The sequence below is a fragment of the Typha angustifolia genome, chromosome 13 (assembly GCF_048772165.1).
Source record: "Typha angustifolia cultivar Huaian chromosome 13, ASM4877216v1, whole genome shotgun sequence".
Taxonomy (NCBI): domain Eukaryota; kingdom Viridiplantae; phylum Streptophyta; class Magnoliopsida; order Poales; family Typhaceae; genus Typha; species Typha angustifolia.
The window spans coordinates 5,791,641-5,812,600 of record NC_133251.1 but is presented as its reverse complement, the minus strand read 5'-3'; the positions used below and the strand labels follow the sequence as shown (position 1 = coordinate 5,812,600).

The following is a 20,960-nucleotide window of genomic DNA, read 5'->3' as shown; positions in this document are numbered from 1 at the left end:
GCCGAGGTTGGAGTGAAAATAAAATAAAATTAAAATAGTGGAGAAAAGTCAAAACATAGGCTTATATGACTTAATTAGACTTACCTTAGATGCTTACTTAACTATGACATAACTATACTTATTTTAAGGGCTTACATAATATAATTAAGTTTGCCTTAAAGACTTACATAAGATATAAGCATAAATCAATTAAAAGATAAATAGATTTGATCCATCAGCCTAGTGTCCTCATGATGTGATCCAACCTGATCTTGTCCGCATCAAGTGTTTTATTTTATCTTAATTGATAAAGTCTCTCAGGTTGGGTATGTAAAGGCTCATGAATGTTCAACAAATCATATCTTCAAGCATAATTTTTTTTTGTCTTCGATTGATAAGATTGCTCAGGTTTAGTGTATTCAGAAATGGACACCTACATCAACATCAATGTATTTATTTTATCTTAATTAATAAGGTTGCTCAGGTTTAGTGTGTGATGTGATTCGGGTCAAATCAGATCACATCATGAGGACATTGATTCGATGGATTGGGTCTAGTTATCTTATTTATTCTGTTTATGTAGTTTAGTTAGAATCTAAGTAATTTAGAGTTTATTTAATTAGCTAAGTTCGTTAACTTCTACGCAGTTTTAGAAAAATATTATGCAGATATTAATATTATGAGACTATTTGGAAAAGATCGAAGACGTCATGATCTACAACTTTTATATTCAAGGTTTCTTTAGATTAAGACTCCATCTATGGCATAATGAAGAAAAATTCTGAGGAGGATAAGGAAGGATAATTTAGCTAAGTCATGTTTATCTTTAATATAAATCCTTAAGGCAAGCTTAATTAATTCATGTAAGCTACTAAGGCAAGTTTAATTAATTTATGTAAGCCTCTAAGATAAATTTAATTAAGTCATGTAAATCTATAAGGCAAGTCCTAGTTCAAGTCGTATAAGACTTTAGAGCTAAGTTCGATTATGATTTATTGTACCCGACCTATATACATATAGAGGGGCTGTAATTTATTCATCTAAACATCCAAGTAGTGAAAATTAATTAAGTTTGATTATTTTCTTATTCTCACATTTACCGTTTATATCATAATCGTTAGATTGTTTTTATTTTTCTAGGAGTAGATCTAAGTTATAAACCCAAATTGTACCTAGCTCTAACCCATAGCCACCTCTAGCAGCTACCCTACTATACGACGGTCCACGACCGCCCTTGGCATCTGCCACTCTTCAATAACCGTCGCAACATCGGATAATTACCGTCTTGCCCCGTTCTAGCCTTGCTCCACTATTTTAATTTTATGTTTTCATCCAGACATCCGGTTGATGTGAAACCAGAGCCATTAGAACCCTATCTCGTGAGGTTACCACCATTTAAACTTTTATAATTTTCTTACGTCTAGATTAGTCTAGATCTGATCCGTAATAGTGTATTCACAAATGAATATCTACATCAATTTTTTTTTTTTTTTGTGTTTGATTAATAAGGCTGCTCAAATTTAGTGTGTTCACAAATAGATGTCCATCAACATCAATATTTTTATTTCATCTTGATAGATAAGGTTGCTTAGGTCTAGTGTGTTCTAATAGATGTCTACATTAACACCAGTGTTTTTATTTTATCTTGATTGATAAATAAGGTGGCTCAAGTTTAGTGTGTTCATAAATGAATGTCTGCATCAAAACAAATATTTTTATAAGGTCATTTGGGTTTAATATGTTCACAAATGAATGTCTATATAAAGATCAATGTTTTTATTTTATTTGATTGATAAGATCGCTATGATTTAATATGTTCACATATAGATGTCTATATTGACCACCCATTTTCACTGCATAGATAAATATAATTAAATAAGGATGTATATTAGTATATCTGGTGTCACAATATTTTCAACATAAAACAATATTTATATTATGATCACTAGCAACCGAATAAAGTCTACAAATTGTGTGGATGATTTTTCTATATAGTAATTGCAATCAATTAATTTCCACAAATTATGGTTAGATACTACGGTAAATTTATATTTAACACCCTTAGTTTAAATTAATTTATGGTTTACATATAACCTGTTTATAATTTACAAACTCAGCACTATGTTTTAGTGATTATGTGCCAAAAATACCATCGGTTAGATTTATATTAATACCGTATGGACAAATAGCGTAACAAATAATATCCTATCAATGTTAAATAATTTTTTTTAAATAAGTAAAATACACTTAGTTTCCCACCCGTAAAATTTACTTTTGTATCTATTTGCTAAACTATATGTGTTGATTTATAAATAATTAAAATATAGAGTATAAACTGCAAATTTGTTAAAAAAAAGGTGTTAAATATAAATTTCCCTGCTAGATATTGTCTGCTCTTTGGGTCTGGAAATGTTCTATATATAGATGTGTTAGCAAAGCCATGCTTGTGTGAAAACTTGAGAACTCTTGTGAGGTATTGTTCTATCTCCTAAGAGCAACATTTGCTAGATATCTCTTTCTATCTCTTTGATTTTATTTTTCACTTCGTTCTTTCTCCATTTGATCTTCTCCTTTTATATATAGTCTTCCATCTTTTCTTCTGCCATGATATATGTAATTATCCTACCGTCGCTCTTTTATTATTATTAATTTTCATCATATATAAAAGTTATATAGATATTATTATTTGCTTCTCCTTCTCTTTGCAAAGTCCCCTATGATGGATGTCATTGCTTGCAAGGAAGTAATCTACATAACTTTTATAAACGCGCACTGTTTATGACGAGGTGGTGCGATAACTAAACTATTAGCTTTTTCATGGCCTTTAGATTATTATATATGAGTGTTTCTTTAATCTAATAATTAAAAACATTGGTGCGTTTGTAGGAATTGATAGATCGATGGCGTACAACGTATTTGGAATCCCTGTGACCATCCAGACATTGGAGAGAATGAGCGAGTACATGGGAAAGACGATAACATGCAAAGACAGGGCTAAAGTTGCTCTCGATATGAAAAATGCAGAGAGTAAGGATGTGAATGCTCGTCAATACGTGGAGCAGCTAAAACAGAGGTATGGCAATGGAGTCGCTACGCTATGCGTTGTTTACAATGCCACTGGGGATCCTCTAACGTTTATTACGAGCCATGATTATTTTGGCCACATTTGGTACTCCCCATACCCATACCAGATAGAGAATGGCCAGTGGGGTGCGTTTCTACACGGAAAAATTGTTGGAGCAGCATCTGGCTCAAGTGCAGCTGTGGTGTACCGCGGCATGAACCAAGCAGGTGATCATTGTGACTGGATGCTGGCTTGGGACAACCCGTGGAATAGAATGAGCTTTTCATGCAAAGTAAGTACTGTTCGTACTTCGTATATAATATTCACATCTTGAAAAACCAGCCGAAGACTATACAGCTCGAAAAGATCCCACCATCTCCCATGTCTCGTAGGAGATCAAAATGACTACTCGTGAAGAGGCCAAACTCAAGGCCGAGCGAGAGAATCTGCAAAACTATTTACATAACTAATGATCTATTCATTGTCCATGCATGTTGCAGGCGTACAACTAGATCCGCGAAGCTAACCACTTTGACAACACAGTTTGGGGTGTAATCAGTGATAAGATGGAGAGATCTGGCATCCATTGTGAAGATGTCTGGAATGGGTGTCGGTCAAATGTGTCGATCGGTGATGACACCACCGCCGTATACGAGGGGATAATGGCGCTTGAAGATGTTGCCAAATTTGCTCCTTAATAAGAACCGGGTCGTAGAGTTACATCACCAAGATATTGGGCGCTTAATGTGATGTAAGCTATTAAGACAAGTCTAGTTAAGTCAAATAAGACCAGTTTAATTTAATCATATGGGGCCAAAGATAAGTCTAGTAAGTTAAATAAGCTTATAAGGCAAGTTTAATTAAGTAATGTATGCCTTTAAGGCAAATTCTAGTTCGAGTCGTGTAAGCCTTTATGGCTAGTCCTAGTAGGACTTATTGTACCCAACCTATATATATAAAGGGGATAGACTACTTTATTTAATTATCTAAGCATTGAGAAATTATTTAATTTAGGTAATTTATTATTATTGCATTTACCATTTTATCGTATTTAAAAAAAAACTTAGGCACGCGTATGCATCTAAATCTTAGGCAATGATATCAACCATTTCCTTAAATAAATACGGAATAAATATCAAAAAGTAAAGTAAAAATGAACATCAAGATTTTTACACGGAAAAACCTAAACAGACCATGGATCCAAACTCGAACTAAAACCAATTACTAAAATTGTAGTAGTTAAAAAATTGATTTACAAAATAACCCGTCAATCCCCACGACTTTGTTTCTCTTAGTCTTGCTCGTTAGAACCTATAATTCACCACTTCTCATGATTGATCTTTAATCTTAATAGCCCTCGAGATTAATATTTCGTCTAGATGACCCTAAAGACGAAAGATTGGTGCGTTATAGAAGAGATAGACCTTTTTGGTGGAAAAACGTTATAGCACAAAGAAATCCTTTTCAAAAGCAATCACCTCTCTAGTATTAGTGCATCCCAACCTTTATATAGGTTAACAAGATAAGGCTAAATCCAGTCAAAACAGAACTCTTGATTTCGCATTCGAGCAAGTTGCAGAGTGCGTTGGAACGTGATTCGAGTGTGTTCGAATGCCTTGTTCAAACAGCAGACTTGACAGTTGAATGCAGAGTTCTTCTTCTTGTGCCCTTAGGTAAATTTCATACTTCTTCAACCATCATGACACCGTTTAATCACCTCAATAACAATTCTAAAATCGTTTTGAATATTTTGACTTCAAAATTAATCTTTTACTTTGTTAGGTTTTTATTTGTTGGCAATTGTGTACAAAATATTCTAAGTGTATTTTTTACATGTATATGAGCTTTACACAAGTCTAGAATATCTCTGGTCTGAAGAATTGCAAGGTTATTGGAGAAAAGCTGTTGAGTTCACACCGCGTTCACAAACGCGTTCGAACGCGGTGCGTTCACAAACGAGTTCGAACGCTAAATCTGCGTTCACACAGACAGAGAGCCGCGTTCACAAACGCGTTCTAACGCGGGCACTGCATTCACACAGACAGAGAGCCGCGTTCACAAACGCGTTCGAACGCAACCTGAAGAATTCAAGCTGTCGCGTTCGAACGCACTCGAGCCCGTTCGAACGCACCAACAAAGTTTAAAAATATTGGACTTTCATGAGTACGGATAAGATTCAGATTTGGCTCTATCTTGAAGATCATGAGTACGGATAAGACTCGGATTTGGCTCTATCTTGAAGATCATGAGTACGGATAAGACTCGGAGTTGGCTCTATCTTGAAGTTCATGAGTACGAATAAGACTCGTATTTGTCTCTATCTTGGAGATCATATATAAGGATAGTGTTGCCCTAACCTAGGGCAGTTGAAGAAATATTATTGAAGGAGACTTCTTGAGGCTATATCGATTCTTCAACTAACAATGTTCCACTCATCTACAAGAATTTAATCTTTCGTCTTAAGGGTGATCTAGACGAAAGATCAATCTCGAGGGCTACTGAGATTGGACTTCAATCACAAGAAGTAGTGAATCGTGGGTTCTAGCGATCAAGACTGAGAGGAACAAAGTCGTTTGGATCGACGGGTTGTTTTGTGAGTCAGTCTTGTAACTGCTACTATCATAGTGATTGGTTTTGATCCGAGTTTGGATCCGTGGTTTTTTTTCCGTTTGGGTTTTCCACGTTAAAATCTTGGCATTCATCTCTACTTTCGTTTTTAATATTTCTTCCGACTTTTACTTAAGCGAACGAGAAATATCATTGCCTAGAGATTAGATACATACGTGTGTCTAGGGATTTATTTTTTCATACTTAAATAATTTTCATCAAATATTTCATAACTTGTGCATATGCTCACATAAAATTTAGACACATTGCATATATAAAATTATATTTTGAAACATAATTTCATAATTATATTAGTACAAATAAAACCAAACACGTATCTATAATCAGTAAATTGTGTTTATATTATATTAGTAGTAACACGTATCAATAATTTGCCAATTGTGTTAAGTTAATTTATTAGTCAGTTTAGTTAATTTATTATTATCGCATTAAGAAATTTATCAATCTTTGTTGTGTTTCCTTTGATCTAGTACTCATAAGAACAATAGATTGAAAGGAGAGGTTGCTTTAGAAATGTTGTTGAATTCCTAATCGAAATTCCTCGTATTTCAGCCAAATTCTATTGTTTAAACAAGTGATTCACTATTCACACAACCCTAATCCTGAATTCCTAATTCCTCTACCAACCAATCACCTATGCCACTTACTCTTCCACTCGCTCGGTCTCTTTGAGTCCTACTCCTCAAGCTATCATCCCGTCCTCCTCCTCTATTATCGACAAGCATCGTCCTCCTCCGTCGACAAGCGCCGGCAAGCCTCATCCTCCTTCTCCACCACCTCTTCCTATGTCAAAATCCTCAAGCCCTATTGATAGGTTACGGAACGATCCCTTCAAAATTTGGATGGATCCATAACTTCTTGATCTACATTTTTCATATTTATACCCTCCATAGATTCGAACTATAGTTGGGACGAAAATACGATATAGTGAGGATGATGGTGGTGGTGATGGGTGGAGTAGATGATAGGGTTATGGATGTGGAGATGAGGGTGAATGGTTGATGTAATTTAAGGGATAAAGATGAAAAGGGAAAAGTGGTCGAGATCCTAAGGAGGAGAGAGGACTCGACAGTCGAGATTAAAAATTAGATGAGACTTTGTCAATGGTAGAGGTGGCTGATTGGTGAAGAGGGAGGAGAGAGATTAGTGTAGAGAGACTAGAGAGGGGATAGGTCGGTAAATAGTTAAACGATTGCATTGATGATCTCAGTTGATATATATTTATCAAACCAACTACGTAATTCTAGCCTCTTAAACATTAAATAATTCGTTTGATACTTGTGAATCACTGTATTAAATGGTAAGAATAATGTATTACTAATTTGCAGAAAATATATTTTACCTCTTATATTTAGTTAATGGCCCGACCGATGCATATTTCTATAATTTTTTAGTCCTATATTAAATATTTAGTAAACTATATCTTAATATATAAGTATGTCTCATGAAAGATAACTAAAATGTCTTCATAATAAGATATAACATTTTTTTATATTTAACCCATTATATTAGACCTAATATACTTAACCCAAATTCAATATCTAATGGGCTAGTAGACGGTAACAAGTTTGAATATTCTAGCCCGACTTGGCCCAAGTGAATAATGGGTCAGGTTGTGAACAAATATTTAAGCCCGATTGGTCCGAAAGCTGGGCCTGAACCCAGCCCGTCCCACTCGATGATCATGTCTAAGCTCGTCTATCGAGCAGATGGCCACGATCTGCTCAGTGCTAGTGTCAGAATGATAAAAATAATCCTCATAGCCGTAAATTCCACTAAAACTTAAAGTTGTCCCAACATTTTTTATTTTTATTTTTCATAAAGCGCTATATTATTGTCTTGCCTTGTGGTCGAAGTTCTTGAAAATGTGTTTCATTACCATAAATTTCTACGTACCCTACCATTCAATTAAGGAAACAAAATATTAACAATAATAGGGGTAAGTTTAAACAAATTTTTATGTAATTTTCTCATGATAAATATATAATCATACAAAAATTAATAGTCATAAGATTAAATAAAAACTAATTGCAATAATTTAAATAAAGACTTCAATCCACATAAAATTTCCAACCTATGATTAAATAGTTAAATGATTGCGTTGATGATCCCAGTTGATAGATTGACCAAACCAACTGCGTACCTTTCCCTTGGACTCATTTAAGAAATAAATTTTAATATTTAATATTTAGACCCTGATGGCTCACGAACGTTCAATAAATCATATCTTCAAGCATAATTAATTTTTTTTGTTTGACTTTTGATAAGGTTGCTCTTCAGGTTTAGTGTATTCACACTTTGTCTACATCAATTTCAGTGTATTTATTTTATCTTAATTAATAAGGTTGCATAGGTTTAGTTGTTCATAAATGAATATCTATATCAAAAAAAAATTTAGTGTTTAAATAATAAGGTCGCATAAGTTTAATGTGTTCACAAATAGATATCCATCAACACTAATATTTTTATTTTATCTTGATTGATAAGGTCGCTTAGGTTTAGTGTATTCTAATAGATGTCTATATCAACACCAGTGTTTTTATTTTATCTTGATTGATAAGGTCGCTCGGGTTTAGTATGTTCAAAAATGAATATTTGCATCAAAACCAATGTTTTTATTTTAACTTGACTGATAAGGTCGCTCGGATTTAGTGCGTTTACAAATGAATATTTACACTAGTGTTTTTATTTTTTCTCGATCGACAGAATCGCTTAGATATAGTGTGTTCACAGATAAATATCTACGCGAACACCAATATTTTTATTTTATCTTCATTGATAAGTTTGCTAGGGTTTAGTATATATATACGTATGTATAATTAAATAAGAATGTATATCAGTATGTGGTGTTACAATATTAATTCTAGTAGGTGGGTGGCCCTTTCCATGTAGTAATTGCAGGAAGCAAATAAAGTATATAGACTGTGTGGATGGTCTTTTTATATAGTAGTTATAAAGTCCTTTCCATCCGGTCTTTCCGTCAATGTTAAATATTTTTTTGAAAATAATAACTAAAATACACTTAGTTTCCCACTTTTCTCCTCTCATCCATTCTCCTCTTTTAGGGCAAAGACGTGATTTTAAAGGATATTGTCATAGTCTTTCTAATATTCTATCAACTTACTTCTGTACCTTATTTGCTAAATTATATATCTTAAATTATAAATAATTAAAATATAGAGTGTGAACTATAAATTCGTTAAAAAAAAGTATTAAATATAAATTTTTCTAATAGATCTTATCCGCTCTTTGAGTCTGGAAATGTTCTATATATAGATGTGTTAGCAAAGCCTGTTTGTGTGAAAAATTGAGAACTTCTTGTGAGGTATTGTTCTATCTCCTTAGAGCAATATTTGCTAGATATCTCTTTCTATTTTCTCCTATCATAACTCTTTGATTTTATTTTTCACTTCTTTCTTTTTCCATTTGATCTTTCCCTGTTATATATAGTCTTCCACCTTTTCTTCTGCCATGTTATGTTTAATTATCCTACCGTTTATTATTAATTTTAATTGTATATATATATTATTATTTGCTTCTCCTTCTCTCTGCAATGCCCCCTGTGAGGGAATGTCATTGCTTGCATGGAAGTAATCTATATAACTTTTATAAACGCGCACTGTTTATGATGAGGTGCAGTATCTATTAGCTTTTTCATGGCCTTTAGATTATTATATATGAGTGCTTCTTTAATCTAATAATTAGAAACATATATTGTTGTGTAATACTTGCTTCGATTCACTTGGTTGCATGATCTTATTAACATTATTAGATAGGCATATATATATATATTCTCTTACTAAAAGAAAATAGTAGCACAGGACAAAAGGAAGTATTGACAAATTTGATAGTTATTTGTATTATGTTGTACGATGAAATCTGGAAATAGAAGAAGGAAAGAAGATCAGCAATACATTCGGGGCTAAATTATTCGGTTTCAAACAATTATATTAGGTTATATAATTTGTCAGCTTTAGCGATGTTATGTAACAATAATAACTCATAATCAACACTGATATTTATTTGCAATTGTAGGTATTGATATATAGAATCGATGGCATACAACGTATTTGGAACCCCTGTCACCACCAAAACATTGGAAAGAATGAGCGAGTACATGGGAAAGACGATAACACGCAAAGACAGGGCTAAAGTTGCTTTGGATATGAAAAATGCAGAGAGTAAGGATGTGAATGCTCGTCAATTCGTGGAGCAGCTAAAAGAGAGGTATGGCAATGGAGTCGCTACGCTATGCGTTATTTACAATGCCACTGGGGACCCTCTAACATATATCACGAGCCATGATTATTTTGGCCATATTTGGTACTCTCCATACCCATATAAGATAGAGAATGGCCAGTGGGGTGCGTTTCTACACGGGAAAGTTGCCGGAGCAACATCTGGCTCAAATGCAGCTGTAGTATACCGTGGTATGAACCAGGCAGGGGATCATTGTGACTGGATGCTGGCTTGGGACAACCCGTGGAATAGAATCATTTATTCATGCAAAGTAAGTACTATTCGTACTCATGAAGAGGCCAAACTCTAATATTTTATGACTATTAAGGCATGCAATACAATCGAGGGCCGAGTGCGCAAAACCATTTACAGAACAAATGATCTATTAATTGTTCATGCATGTTGTAGGCGTACACCGAGATCCGTGAACCTAACCACTTCGACAACACTGTTTGGGGTGTAATCAGTGATAAGATGGAGAGATCTGGCATCCATTGCGAAGATGTCTGGAACGGATGTTGGTCAGGTGTGTCGATCGGTGATGACACCACCACAGTATACGAGGGGATAATGACGCTACAAGATGTTGCCAAATTTGCTCCCTAATACAAACCGGGTCGGGTCGGGTCGAGTCACATCATCATGATATTGGGTTCAATGGATCGAGTTTATTTATCTTTTATTTAATTTATGATGTAAGCTATTAAGACAAGTCTAATTAAGTCATGTGAGCCCTTAAAACAAGTCTAATTAAGTCAAATAAGCCTATAAGGCAAGTCCAATTAAATCATGTGAGTCAATAAGACAAATATAGTTAAGTCAAATAAGCTCATAAGGTAAGTCAAATTATGTCATGTAAGCATTTTGAGCAAATCCTAGTTTGAGTTGTATAAGCCTTTATGGCTAGTTCTATTAGGACTCATTGTACTCGACCAATATACATAAATGGGATAGACTCATTTGTTTAATCATCCAAGTATTGAGAAATTATTCAGTTTAGTTAATTTTTTATTATTATATTTATTGTTTTATTATAGTTGTTACGGTCTTTATCTTTATAGGAGTAGATTTTAACCATATTCCAAACTTCCAAACTCTAACCACCGCCTTCCTCCACAAGCCACCTACCTTACGCCATCCACCACCATCTTTAGTCATCCGCTACCCTCCGACGACCATCGCAATGTTAAATAATTACTAAATTATCCAATTCTGATCTTCCACTATTGTTTTATTTTTATCTTTTTATTTCGACCTCAGAATCGTGTGAAACCAATACCATTGGATTCGTAACTAATGAGGATACAAGCTATAAAAATAGTATAATTTCCTTACATTCTAGATCCTAGGCCCATAACACAGGTTCCAGGATCAAAACTTGGCTCTGATGCCACTATTACAAACTAGATACGAACACGTGGATTAAGTCATCGAGTCAAGTCAAGTTATTTTGTTAGACTTGCTTATTAATTTAAATTTCAAATAAAGTAGATACCCCGCATGTGGAACCAATTCACTAGAACTTTATTCTTATAAATAAGAGTGGTTATGAGTTGATTATTATCATAGAATGATATTGAGTTTAGTTATTTTCTTTATCTCGCCTTTATCTTTTATTGTATTCGTTAGATCATCATTATCTTCGTAAGAGTAGATCTTAACCGTAGAATCATTATTCCAAATCCTAGCCACCATTCTCTACCATGAGCCAATCTACACTATAGCCGCTATCTACTGCTGCCTTTAGTTGTCCGCCACATTCCGACGACCGCTGCAATGTAAGAACCAGTAAATGTGTTTCTATTAGTTATATTTTTAATAGCAAAACTTATTGTTTACTAGAGATGAATACAAATGTTGTGATTAATCTAGAGATGCTGAATTCTTTGACGATAAAACCTTTAACGAATCAAAATCTCTAGATATTTTAATAATCAAGGGAAATTTCTAGATCATGAATCTTTTGAAAATTATTTTAAAGATTTAGAAATTAAAATATCTAAAATAATTAGAAAAGAAGTGAATTTTCCTCCTGATTTTATAATTATCTCGTAAAAGGCACTTCAAACTTTGTTTTAAATGAATTTTGTCCTTTGTCTTAATATGGAGAGTTATCCTTCTAGCTTTGATGAAGCAATGAAATCAAGAATGCTAATTTTTGGAAGGAAGCTATCAATAATGAAATATATATTTTTTTAAAATTTTTGTAATATTTTCAATAAGAGCACTACAAAATATTTTTTATTTTTACCTCATATTGCAAGAAGGATTTTGAGATCTCCAAGCATTTAATGTATAGAGAGATATTCTCAAAAGTTTTGCAAAGGTGATATTGGTATTAAAAAATAATATTGGGTAAAACACAAAAATATTATAAAATATTATTATACATAAAATATACTTATATAATAATAAATAGAAAATTATTTTTGTGCTTAAAGATTATTTTGGTAAGGGGCATATCACTTTTCTATACCTAGTCTATTTTAGTCATATTTTATATATTTATTTGTTTATAGTGAGATATTATACTTATTATTTTGTAAAGATATTCGTTGCTTTGAAAAGTGGAGAGGATAAATTTGTAACTATATTTCTTGTTATTACTCATAGTCCCTTATCACTGGTGGAAGTTGCAATCAAATTTTTTACATAAACTATTCACTTGGGCAGGTTTAGGCAAGTTTTGTTTTATAACAACTACTTAGAAAATTATTCCCTTTTTTTAAAAAAAATAAAGATCCTTTTGTGTTATGCTTCTCTCGTTTCATATTTTATTAATTTATGAAAAATATTAAAAAAAAGATATTATAACTGCATAAAGATTAAGTGACACAAATATAACTTCAAGATTTATGTCAGATTTTAGCCTAACTATAAAGGATAAAATATAATATTTCCATTTGTAAACTATAAAAAGAGATGATTTTATATCTCTTATCGTTTACATATATGATGAGTACATTACCCTTGTTAAATCACAGTAGCTCATATATCTACCATCATTAACTTTAATGTCATTTATGGAGACAAAATTGTTACAAATTAGATCCGGAACGATTTGAATGTAAGAGAATTATAATATGTTTATAAAAGCAAGTGTCGGAAGTCACGAATCTAATAGCATTAGTTTCACATGATCTCAATATCGAAGTGAAAAGATAAAATTAAAATAGTGGAAGAATGTTAGAACTGGAAAGGTTGATAATTATCTAACGGAGGTCGTCGGAGGGTGCCGATCGGCCGAAGGTGGTGGGAGACAACCGTAAGGTATGGTGGCTTGTAGAGGAAGATGGTGGGTAAGATTTAGAGATAGAATTAGGATTGTAAGTTAGATCTACTCTTAGAAAAATAAATGGCTATGATTAATTTAGTTTCACTCCTAAATTATCTTATTCTTACTCCTATAATGATCTAAGGCTAAAACATAATTATTTATCCTTCATTGGATGCTTCGATTAAACAAAAGAGCCCTCTATAGATAGAGGTCGATGTACAATGAGTCATACTAGGAATAGTTCTAAATGTTTACATGACTCAAATTAGGATTTGCCTTAAATACTTACTTGACTTAATTGGACTTGTCTTAAAGGCTTATTTGACTTAATTGGACTTATCTTATGGGCTTATATGACTTAACTAAACTTACCCTAAGGACTTACATCATGATCAATTAATTAAAATACAGATAGACTTGATCTATCAAGCCCAATATCCTTATGATGTAATTCGACCTGACCGAGTTCACATTAAAAACCTTACTATCTAAGGTTTTGGAGGATTGTCTTCATATGCAATTTGACGTGCAAGAGAAACCCCATCAGGCATAGGTGCCACATAACATACATGCCCATCCGTGCTGAATGTATCCTTCCCCCCAGAATTGATGAAGAAATCAAGCAACAACCCAACAAATGCTCCAATGAGAAAGCTCCCTATTATGCTAGACATTGTCCCGGCCAAGAGCACAAACATAGCAGATGCCTCAATGCCTTCCAATGCTCCGCTAGTCAAGGCGGCAGTGACAACTCTCCCGACCAGCGCACCGCCAACGTACGATGCTACGTCCACCACTGCGTCACGAGTTGCAATTTGGAAGCCATGCTCGACCGAGAAGACATCCCACACCAGTGTGCCCGCTTTGTAGAGGAGGACGAGTTTGCCCACGCCTCGTATGACGGTTTTCACATCGTCCACTTCGATACTTCCTAGTCCTGATACTTGGAGGATTCTATCGTACACCTGCATGCTTGCATTAACGTGAAAGATACTTGCCAGTTATCTATCAGTGCATATGGATATATTGTAACAGGTTTAAAACACAGAAGAGATCAAAAGCGCTGTGAATACGGGCGGTGAGGTTCCGTGAGAGAAGGCCTAAAGATTTACCTTAGAAAAAGTCCTCATCAAGTTGAGGGGAGTTGATTAGCTAGGCCCAGCTCACTAGAGGTTAGATGTGATCATCGGGCGAGCATGCCTGGTTTGAGCCGGGCTAAAATATTCTAGCTCATTACCATCCATTAGCTCATTAGATATTAGGTTTGAGTTGGATATAATGGGTCTAACATAATGGGTTAAATATAAAAATACTATATCTTATTGGGTTGAGTTTAATAGGACATTTTAGTTATCTTTTATAGTAACATACTTATATATTAATATATAGTTTACTAAATATCCATTTTGAGAGTAAAAAAATTATATGAATATACATGCATTATGCGTTGGGCCATAAATGAGAGTAGTGGATCGGGCTTTCAGACGGACAAAGGCTTAGCCCATGCCGCCCACTACTATCTCAGGCTCGGGTCGGGTCCATCCTAAATCGGGCTTAGGCGCTTAGCTCGATTACAACCGGGCTGGTTTGGGCGGGTCGGGCTTAATAATCATGTCTACTCAAGTTGCTCATTTACCTCAAATATAAGCCAGGAGTGTAAAGTTGCTCATTTTTAAAGTAACATTGTTGAGATAACAACTAACAATGGGTAAACTCAAATTATCTACCTCATTTTTAATGTATAGTGATGAAAATGAGGTGATCAACAAAAGTCGTACATCAAAAATTATGCAAGACATTAATCCTCAATCATATCACTCATTACCTTAAGCTTTTGTACATCTTCCAGCTCCTCAAACGCTCCTTTCAATCCCAGCTCTACCTGGTAACTGGACAATTCGTGCACCATTCAAACATCATATTCATAATTTAATATTTGAAACCATGATGAGTATAGAACGTAATTCTAGCCTCTTAAACATTGAATAAATCGTTTGATACTTGTGAAGCACTGTACTAAATGGTAAGAATAATGTATTACTAATTTGCAGAAAATATATTTCACCTCTAATATTTAGTTCAAATCCAAAGTCTCTTGAACTTTTATTTGTATCATAATCAGTTAACCTCCTTGTAATTGTAATATATGTGCAACCATTATTTCTTCCATCTAAAATTAACGGTGCAAATAATTGACTATTAAGACTGTGAAACTTTTGATCTATTATGCTTTTTTTTGTTGGAATATTTGCAAATATCAAAACTAAAGTGATTGAGATGAAGAAAAGACAGAGAAAGAACAATTTTTTTTAACAAAACAATATTTCTCTAATTAGTTGTTGTAAAATAAAAAGGGTACTTCTGAATTTTTATATTAAATTTTATGTCTGTCATATTAGCACTTGTAATTACCAAATTTGTGACAAAAGAAAAATCATATAAGTTGTAACTTGTTATCTGAATTGTATAAGAAGAGTTTCCATTCGGACGGGTTTTCCCGCAAAGTATTTTTTTCGTAAGAGTGTAAAAACAGTTGAGATTGCTTCAAGAGTCACTAAGGCTGAGCTGCAACAACTAATTATTGCCTTGCCTTGTGGTTGACATTTTTAAAAATATGTGTTTCATTACCAACATACCCTACCATTTAATTAAAGAAACAAAATATTAACAATAATAGAGGAAAAATTTAAAACTAATTTTTATGTAATTTTCTCAAGATAAATATATGATCATACAAAAATTAAGTCACAAGATTAAATAAAAACTAATTGCAATAATTTAAATAAAGACTTCAATCAACATTAAAATTTCCAACCTGTAATTAAATAGTTAAATGATTGCATTGATGATCTCAGTTGATATATTTATCAAACCAACTAAGTACCTTTCCCATGGACCCATTTAAGAAATAATATTTAATATTTAGACCCCAGTCAAATGGACTGGATTGAAGGGAGAAAGAACGCTTACAGTGATCAAGTGAGTTATTAGAGATGCACACTGATTGAAAATAAGTAAAGAGTAAATAGAATAGGAAACAAATTAATTACAGTGGGCTCAGAAGAGAGGGTACCTCCCTCGCTCCACCACTGCAGGGAGGTACCCTAAATTTTGGTCAAACCACATTTGGTTGCAAATTCTATTTTCCCGAGCTAATTTTGATCTATGTGCTTTTTCTTGGTATAACAAAACTAAAGCATACGATAAAGTACTGAGAGAGAGAAATATGCAAATATCTAGCTAGGTTAGAGACAATGTCCAATCTAACTTCAACATAACAAAACCAAGATGAAAACAGAAGATCTATGGACTGGAGTACATACCTCTCCACTAGCTCATGAAACTCCATGCCGGTGCTCTTGACCCATGTAGAGTAATCGTGTGACAAGCTACTTTTATACATCTTAGTAAACTTCAACATAGCGTCGCCGCACTTGGCTGCTTCGATTCCCAGACGTTCGACGTCGTCGTTGTTCCAAGCTGTTGGCCTCACCTCATCCAGATCTTTAATAAGAGATTGGATGTGTTCATTGATCTTTTCTAAATATTTCATTCGTACAAGGTAGTTTGGTACAGTTTGGAGTGCATTATTTACGCAGTAGACAATGTAAGAATTGATGTTATTAGCAATAGGAGCCTTAACTTTATCATTCTGATACTTGCGTTTCACTTCAGAGCCAGCATCCAAGAGACCCAACACGGCTTCGTAGTTAGACCTACTATCCGCGAGGTAATTGGCGCGCTCGTTTTCGGACCCAAATTTGATGGAGTATATGGCATCTTCTTCTGTGCGGTAAATAATAAGAGCAAGCTTGCAAAGCTGGTCATCGTTGAGAATAACTACTCTATCCATTTGAGGATGACAAGTGTGCTTGAGATATGAGGAAGAGGAACATCGCATGGTTATTTATAAGCAGAGATCCATCTCTACTGGTGGATCACGCCATGAGTAGAAAAAAAATATATCAATTGGAATGCATTTATGGACAGAAAATAAGAACCACACATTAATTCTGCATATGGATCACGCATGCATAGAGAAATCTTACGTTGAGAAGGTCCCAAATAATGATTAATTAATATCCCAAATAATGATCGGCATCAAGCGAAATAACAAGTGGATGATCCTGAACGGTCCTTTCTTCTACTACTTACAATTATTTAATTTTGTTAGAAAAATTTATATTTAACACCCTTTCTTTTAACTAATTTGTGACTTAAACATTGCTTTTTTACTATTTAGAAATTCTGCACTATGTTTTAACAATTATGTGCATAAAATATCTTTGATTCGATTTACACTAGCACTAGCTAACACTTTCTTGACAGATGGCACAGAATTTGATGCCCGAAATAATTTTGTCGGGAAATTTTTTTACATAAACTAGTCCTTGCGATTAATTAATATCCCAAATAATGATCGGCATCAAGCGAAATAACAAGTGGATGGTCCTGAATGGTCCTTTCATCTACTACTTACTATTATTTAATTTTGTCGGGAAAATTTATATTTAACACCCTTTCCTTTAACTAATTTGTGACTTAAACATTGCTTTTTTACTATTTAGAAATTCTGCACTATGTTTTAACAATTATGTGCATAAAATATCTTTGATTCTATTTACACTAGCACTAGCTAACACTTTCTTGACAGATGGCACAGAACTTGATGCCCGAAATAATTTTGTCGGGAAATTTTTTTACATAAACTAGTCCTTGCGATTAATTAATATCCCAAATAATGATTAATTAATATCCCAAATAATGATCGGCAGCAAGCGAAATAACAAGTGGATGATCCTGAACGATCCTTTCTTCTACTACTTACAATTATTTAATTTTGTCGGAAAAATTTATATTTAACACCCTTTCTTTTAACTAATTTGTGACTTAAACATTGCTTTTTTACTATTTAGAAATTCTGCACTATGTTTTAACAATTATGTGCATAAAATATCTTTGATTCGATTTACACTAGCACTAGCTAACACTTTCTTGACAGATGGCATAGAACTTAAAGGCCCGAAATGTTCTATATATAGATGTGTTAGCAAAGCCATGCTTTTGAAAGATTCAGGAGAACTCTTGTGAGGTATTGTTTTATCTCCTTAGAGTAATATTTGCTAGAGATCTCTTTCAATTTTCTCCTATCACATCTCTTTGATTTTATTTTCACTTCTTTCTTTCTCCATTTGGTCTTTTCGTTTTATATATAGTCTTCCACCCTTTCTTCGACCATCATATATTTAATTATCCTACCATCGTTTCTTTATTCTTATTAGTTTTCATCATACAGTTTTACTTTGTAGTACAAAACTTGGGAGATCTTTGCTTCTCCTTCTCTCTGCAAAGCCCCTATGACGGAGATCTTTGCAATCTTCGCTCGCAAGGAAGTAATCTTATATAACTTTTATAAACATGCACTGCTTACGATGAGGTGCAATAACTATTAGCCTCTTCATGGCCTTTAGATTATTATATATGAGTGCTTCTGTAATCTAATAATTAGAAACATATATTCTTGTGTAATAGTTGCTTCTATTCACTTGGATGCATGATCTTATTACTGATGTTATAACATTATTAGATAGGATACACACATCAGTAATAAGATCAAGCATCCAAGTGTACGAAGATCAGCAATACATTCGGGGCTAAATTATTCGGTTTCAAATGATTATATAAAGTTATATAATTTGTCAGCTTTACCGATGTTATGTAACAATAATAACTTATAATCGACACTCATATTTATTTGCATTTGTAGGAATTGATATATAGAATCGATGGCATACAACGTATTTGGAACCCCTATCACCACCAAAACATTGGAAAGAATGAGCGAGTACATTGGAAAGACGATAACACGCAAAGACAGGGCTAAAGTTGCTCTCGATATGAAAAATGCAGAGAGTAAGGATGTGAATGCTCGTCAATTTGTGGAGCAGCTAAAAGAGAGGTACGGCAATGGTGTCGCTACGCTATGCGTTATTTACAATGCCACTGGGGACCCTCTAACGTATATCACGAGCCATGATTATTTTGGCCATATTTGGCACTCCCCATATCCATACAAGATAGAGAATGGCCAGTGGGGTGCGTTTTTACACGGGAAAGTTGCCGGAGCAACATCTGGCTCAAATGCAACTATAGTGTACCGCGGCATGAACCAAGCAGGGAATCATTGTGACTGGATGTTGGCTTGGGACAACCCATGGAATAGAATCATTTATTCATGCAAAGTAAGTACTATTCATACTCATGAAGAGGCCAAACTCTAATATTTTATAACTATTAAGGCATGCGGTACAATCAAGGGCCGAGTGAGCAAAACCATTTACAAAACAAATGATCTATTAATTGTTCATGCATGTTGCAGGCGTACACCGAGATCCGTGAACCTAACCACTTCGACAACACTGTTTGGGGTGTAATCAGTGATAAGATGGAGAGATCTGGCATCCATTGTGAAGATGTCTGGAACGGGTGTTGGTCAGGTGTGTCGATCGGTGATGACACCACCACCGTATACGAGGGGATAATGACGCTACAAGATGTTGCCAACTTTGCTCCATAATACGAACCGGGTCGGGTCAAGTCACATCATCATGATATTGGACTCAATGGATCGAGTTTATTTATCTTTTATTTAAATCTAATGTAAACTATTAAGACGAGTCTAATTAAATCATGTGAGCCCTTAAGGCAAGTCTAATTAAGTCAAATAAACATATAAGGCAAGTCCAATTAAATTATGTGAGTTAGTAAGATAAGTTTAGTTAAGTCAAATAAGTATATAAGGCAAGTCAAATTATATCATGTAAGCCTTTAGGGCAAATCTTAGTTTGAGTTGTGTAAGCCGTATGGCTAGTTCTAGTAGGACTCATTGTACCCGACCAATATATACAGAGGGGATAGACTCCTTTGTTTAATTATCCAAGCATTGAGAAATTACCCAGTCTAGTTAATTTATTATTATCATATTTACTGTTTTATCATATCTGTTAGATGGTCTTTATCTTTATAGTAGTAGATCTTAACCGTAGAACTCTTCTAAACTTCCAAACTTTAGCCACCACCTTCCTTCACGAGCCACCTACCCTATGGCCATCCACCACCACCTTTAGTCATCCGCCACCCTCCGACGACTATCGCAATATTAAATAATTACCAATTTATATAATTCTGATCTTCCTCCATTGTTTTATTTTTATCTTTTTACTGCGCCCTCGGAATCATGTGAAACCAAAACCATTGGATTCGTAACTAATGAGGACACAAACCATAAAAATAGTATAATTTCCTTACATTCTAGATCCTAGGTCCATAACACACAGGTACTAGGATCGAAACTTAAGTCTAATGCCACTATTACAAACTAGATACGAGAACATGGATTAAGTCAGTCGAGTCAAGTCAAGTTATTTTGTTAGACTTGCTTATCAATTTAAATTTCAAATAAAGTAGATACCCTGCATGTGAATCCAATCCGTCCACGAGCCACTTTATTATACAGCCGTCCACTGCCACCTTTAGTTGTCCGTTACCTTCTGACGACCGCTGCAATGTAAGAACCACTAAATATGCTTTTATTAGTTATACTTCTAATAGCAAAACTTATTGTTTATTGGAGATGAATACAAATGTTATGATTAAATCTAGAAGTGCCGAATTCTTTGACGATAAAACCTTTAAAGAATCTAAATTTTTAGATATTTTAATAATCAAGTGAAATCTCTAGATCATGATTCTTTTAAAAATTGTTTTAAAGAT

At 34.0% G+C, this 20,960-nt stretch overlaps 4 protein-coding genes across 4 annotated transcripts; 3 read left to right on the top strand and 1 right to left on the bottom strand.

The window, feature by feature from the left end:
* The first annotated feature begins 2,870 nt into the window (after positions 1 to 2,870).
* Positions 2,871 to 3,830, top strand: LOC140774623 (23 kDa jasmonate-induced protein-like). The gene is made up of 2 exons (XM_073117699.1): positions 2,871 to 3,335; positions 3,544 to 3,830. The coding sequence occupies exons 1-2, from the start codon at positions 2,880 to 2,882 to the stop codon at positions 3,553 to 3,555; spliced, it is 468 nt and encodes a 155-aa protein (XP_072973800.1). The 5' UTR covers positions 2,871 to 2,879; the 3' UTR covers positions 3,556 to 3,830.
* A 5,706-nt stretch (positions 3,831 to 9,536) lies between these two features.
* On the top strand, positions 9,537 to 10,878 carry LOC140774181 (23 kDa jasmonate-induced protein-like). Its single transcript, XM_073117068.1, has 3 exons — positions 9,537 to 9,625; positions 9,707 to 10,181; positions 10,319 to 10,878. The coding sequence occupies exons 2-3, from the start codon at positions 9,726 to 9,728 to the stop codon at positions 10,514 to 10,516; spliced, it is 654 nt and encodes a 217-aa protein (XP_072973169.1). The 5' UTR covers positions 9,537 to 9,625; positions 9,707 to 9,725; the 3' UTR covers positions 10,517 to 10,878.
* A 2,453-nt stretch (positions 10,879 to 13,331) lies between these two features.
* LOC140774179 (uncharacterized) lies at positions 13,332 to 17,069 on the bottom strand. Its single transcript, XM_073117066.1, has 3 exons — positions 16,511 to 17,069; positions 15,013 to 15,076; positions 13,332 to 14,152 (listed from the first exon to the last, which is right to left on the bottom strand). Exons 1-3 carry the CDS (start codon positions 17,038 to 17,040, stop codon positions 13,676 to 13,678), a joined length of 1,071 nt encoding a protein of 356 aa, XP_072973167.1. The 5' UTR covers positions 17,041 to 17,069; the 3' UTR covers positions 13,332 to 13,675.
* Positions 17,070 to 18,176: 1,107 nt separating this feature from the next.
* On the top strand, positions 18,177 to 20,141 carry LOC140774182 (23 kDa jasmonate-induced protein-like). Its single transcript, XM_073117069.1, has 3 exons — positions 18,177 to 18,279; positions 18,955 to 19,429; positions 19,567 to 20,141. The coding sequence occupies exons 2-3, from the start codon at positions 18,974 to 18,976 to the stop codon at positions 19,762 to 19,764; spliced, it is 654 nt and encodes a 217-aa protein (XP_072973170.1). The 5' UTR covers positions 18,177 to 18,279; positions 18,955 to 18,973; the 3' UTR covers positions 19,765 to 20,141.
* Positions 20,142 to 20,960: the final 819 nt, after the last annotated feature.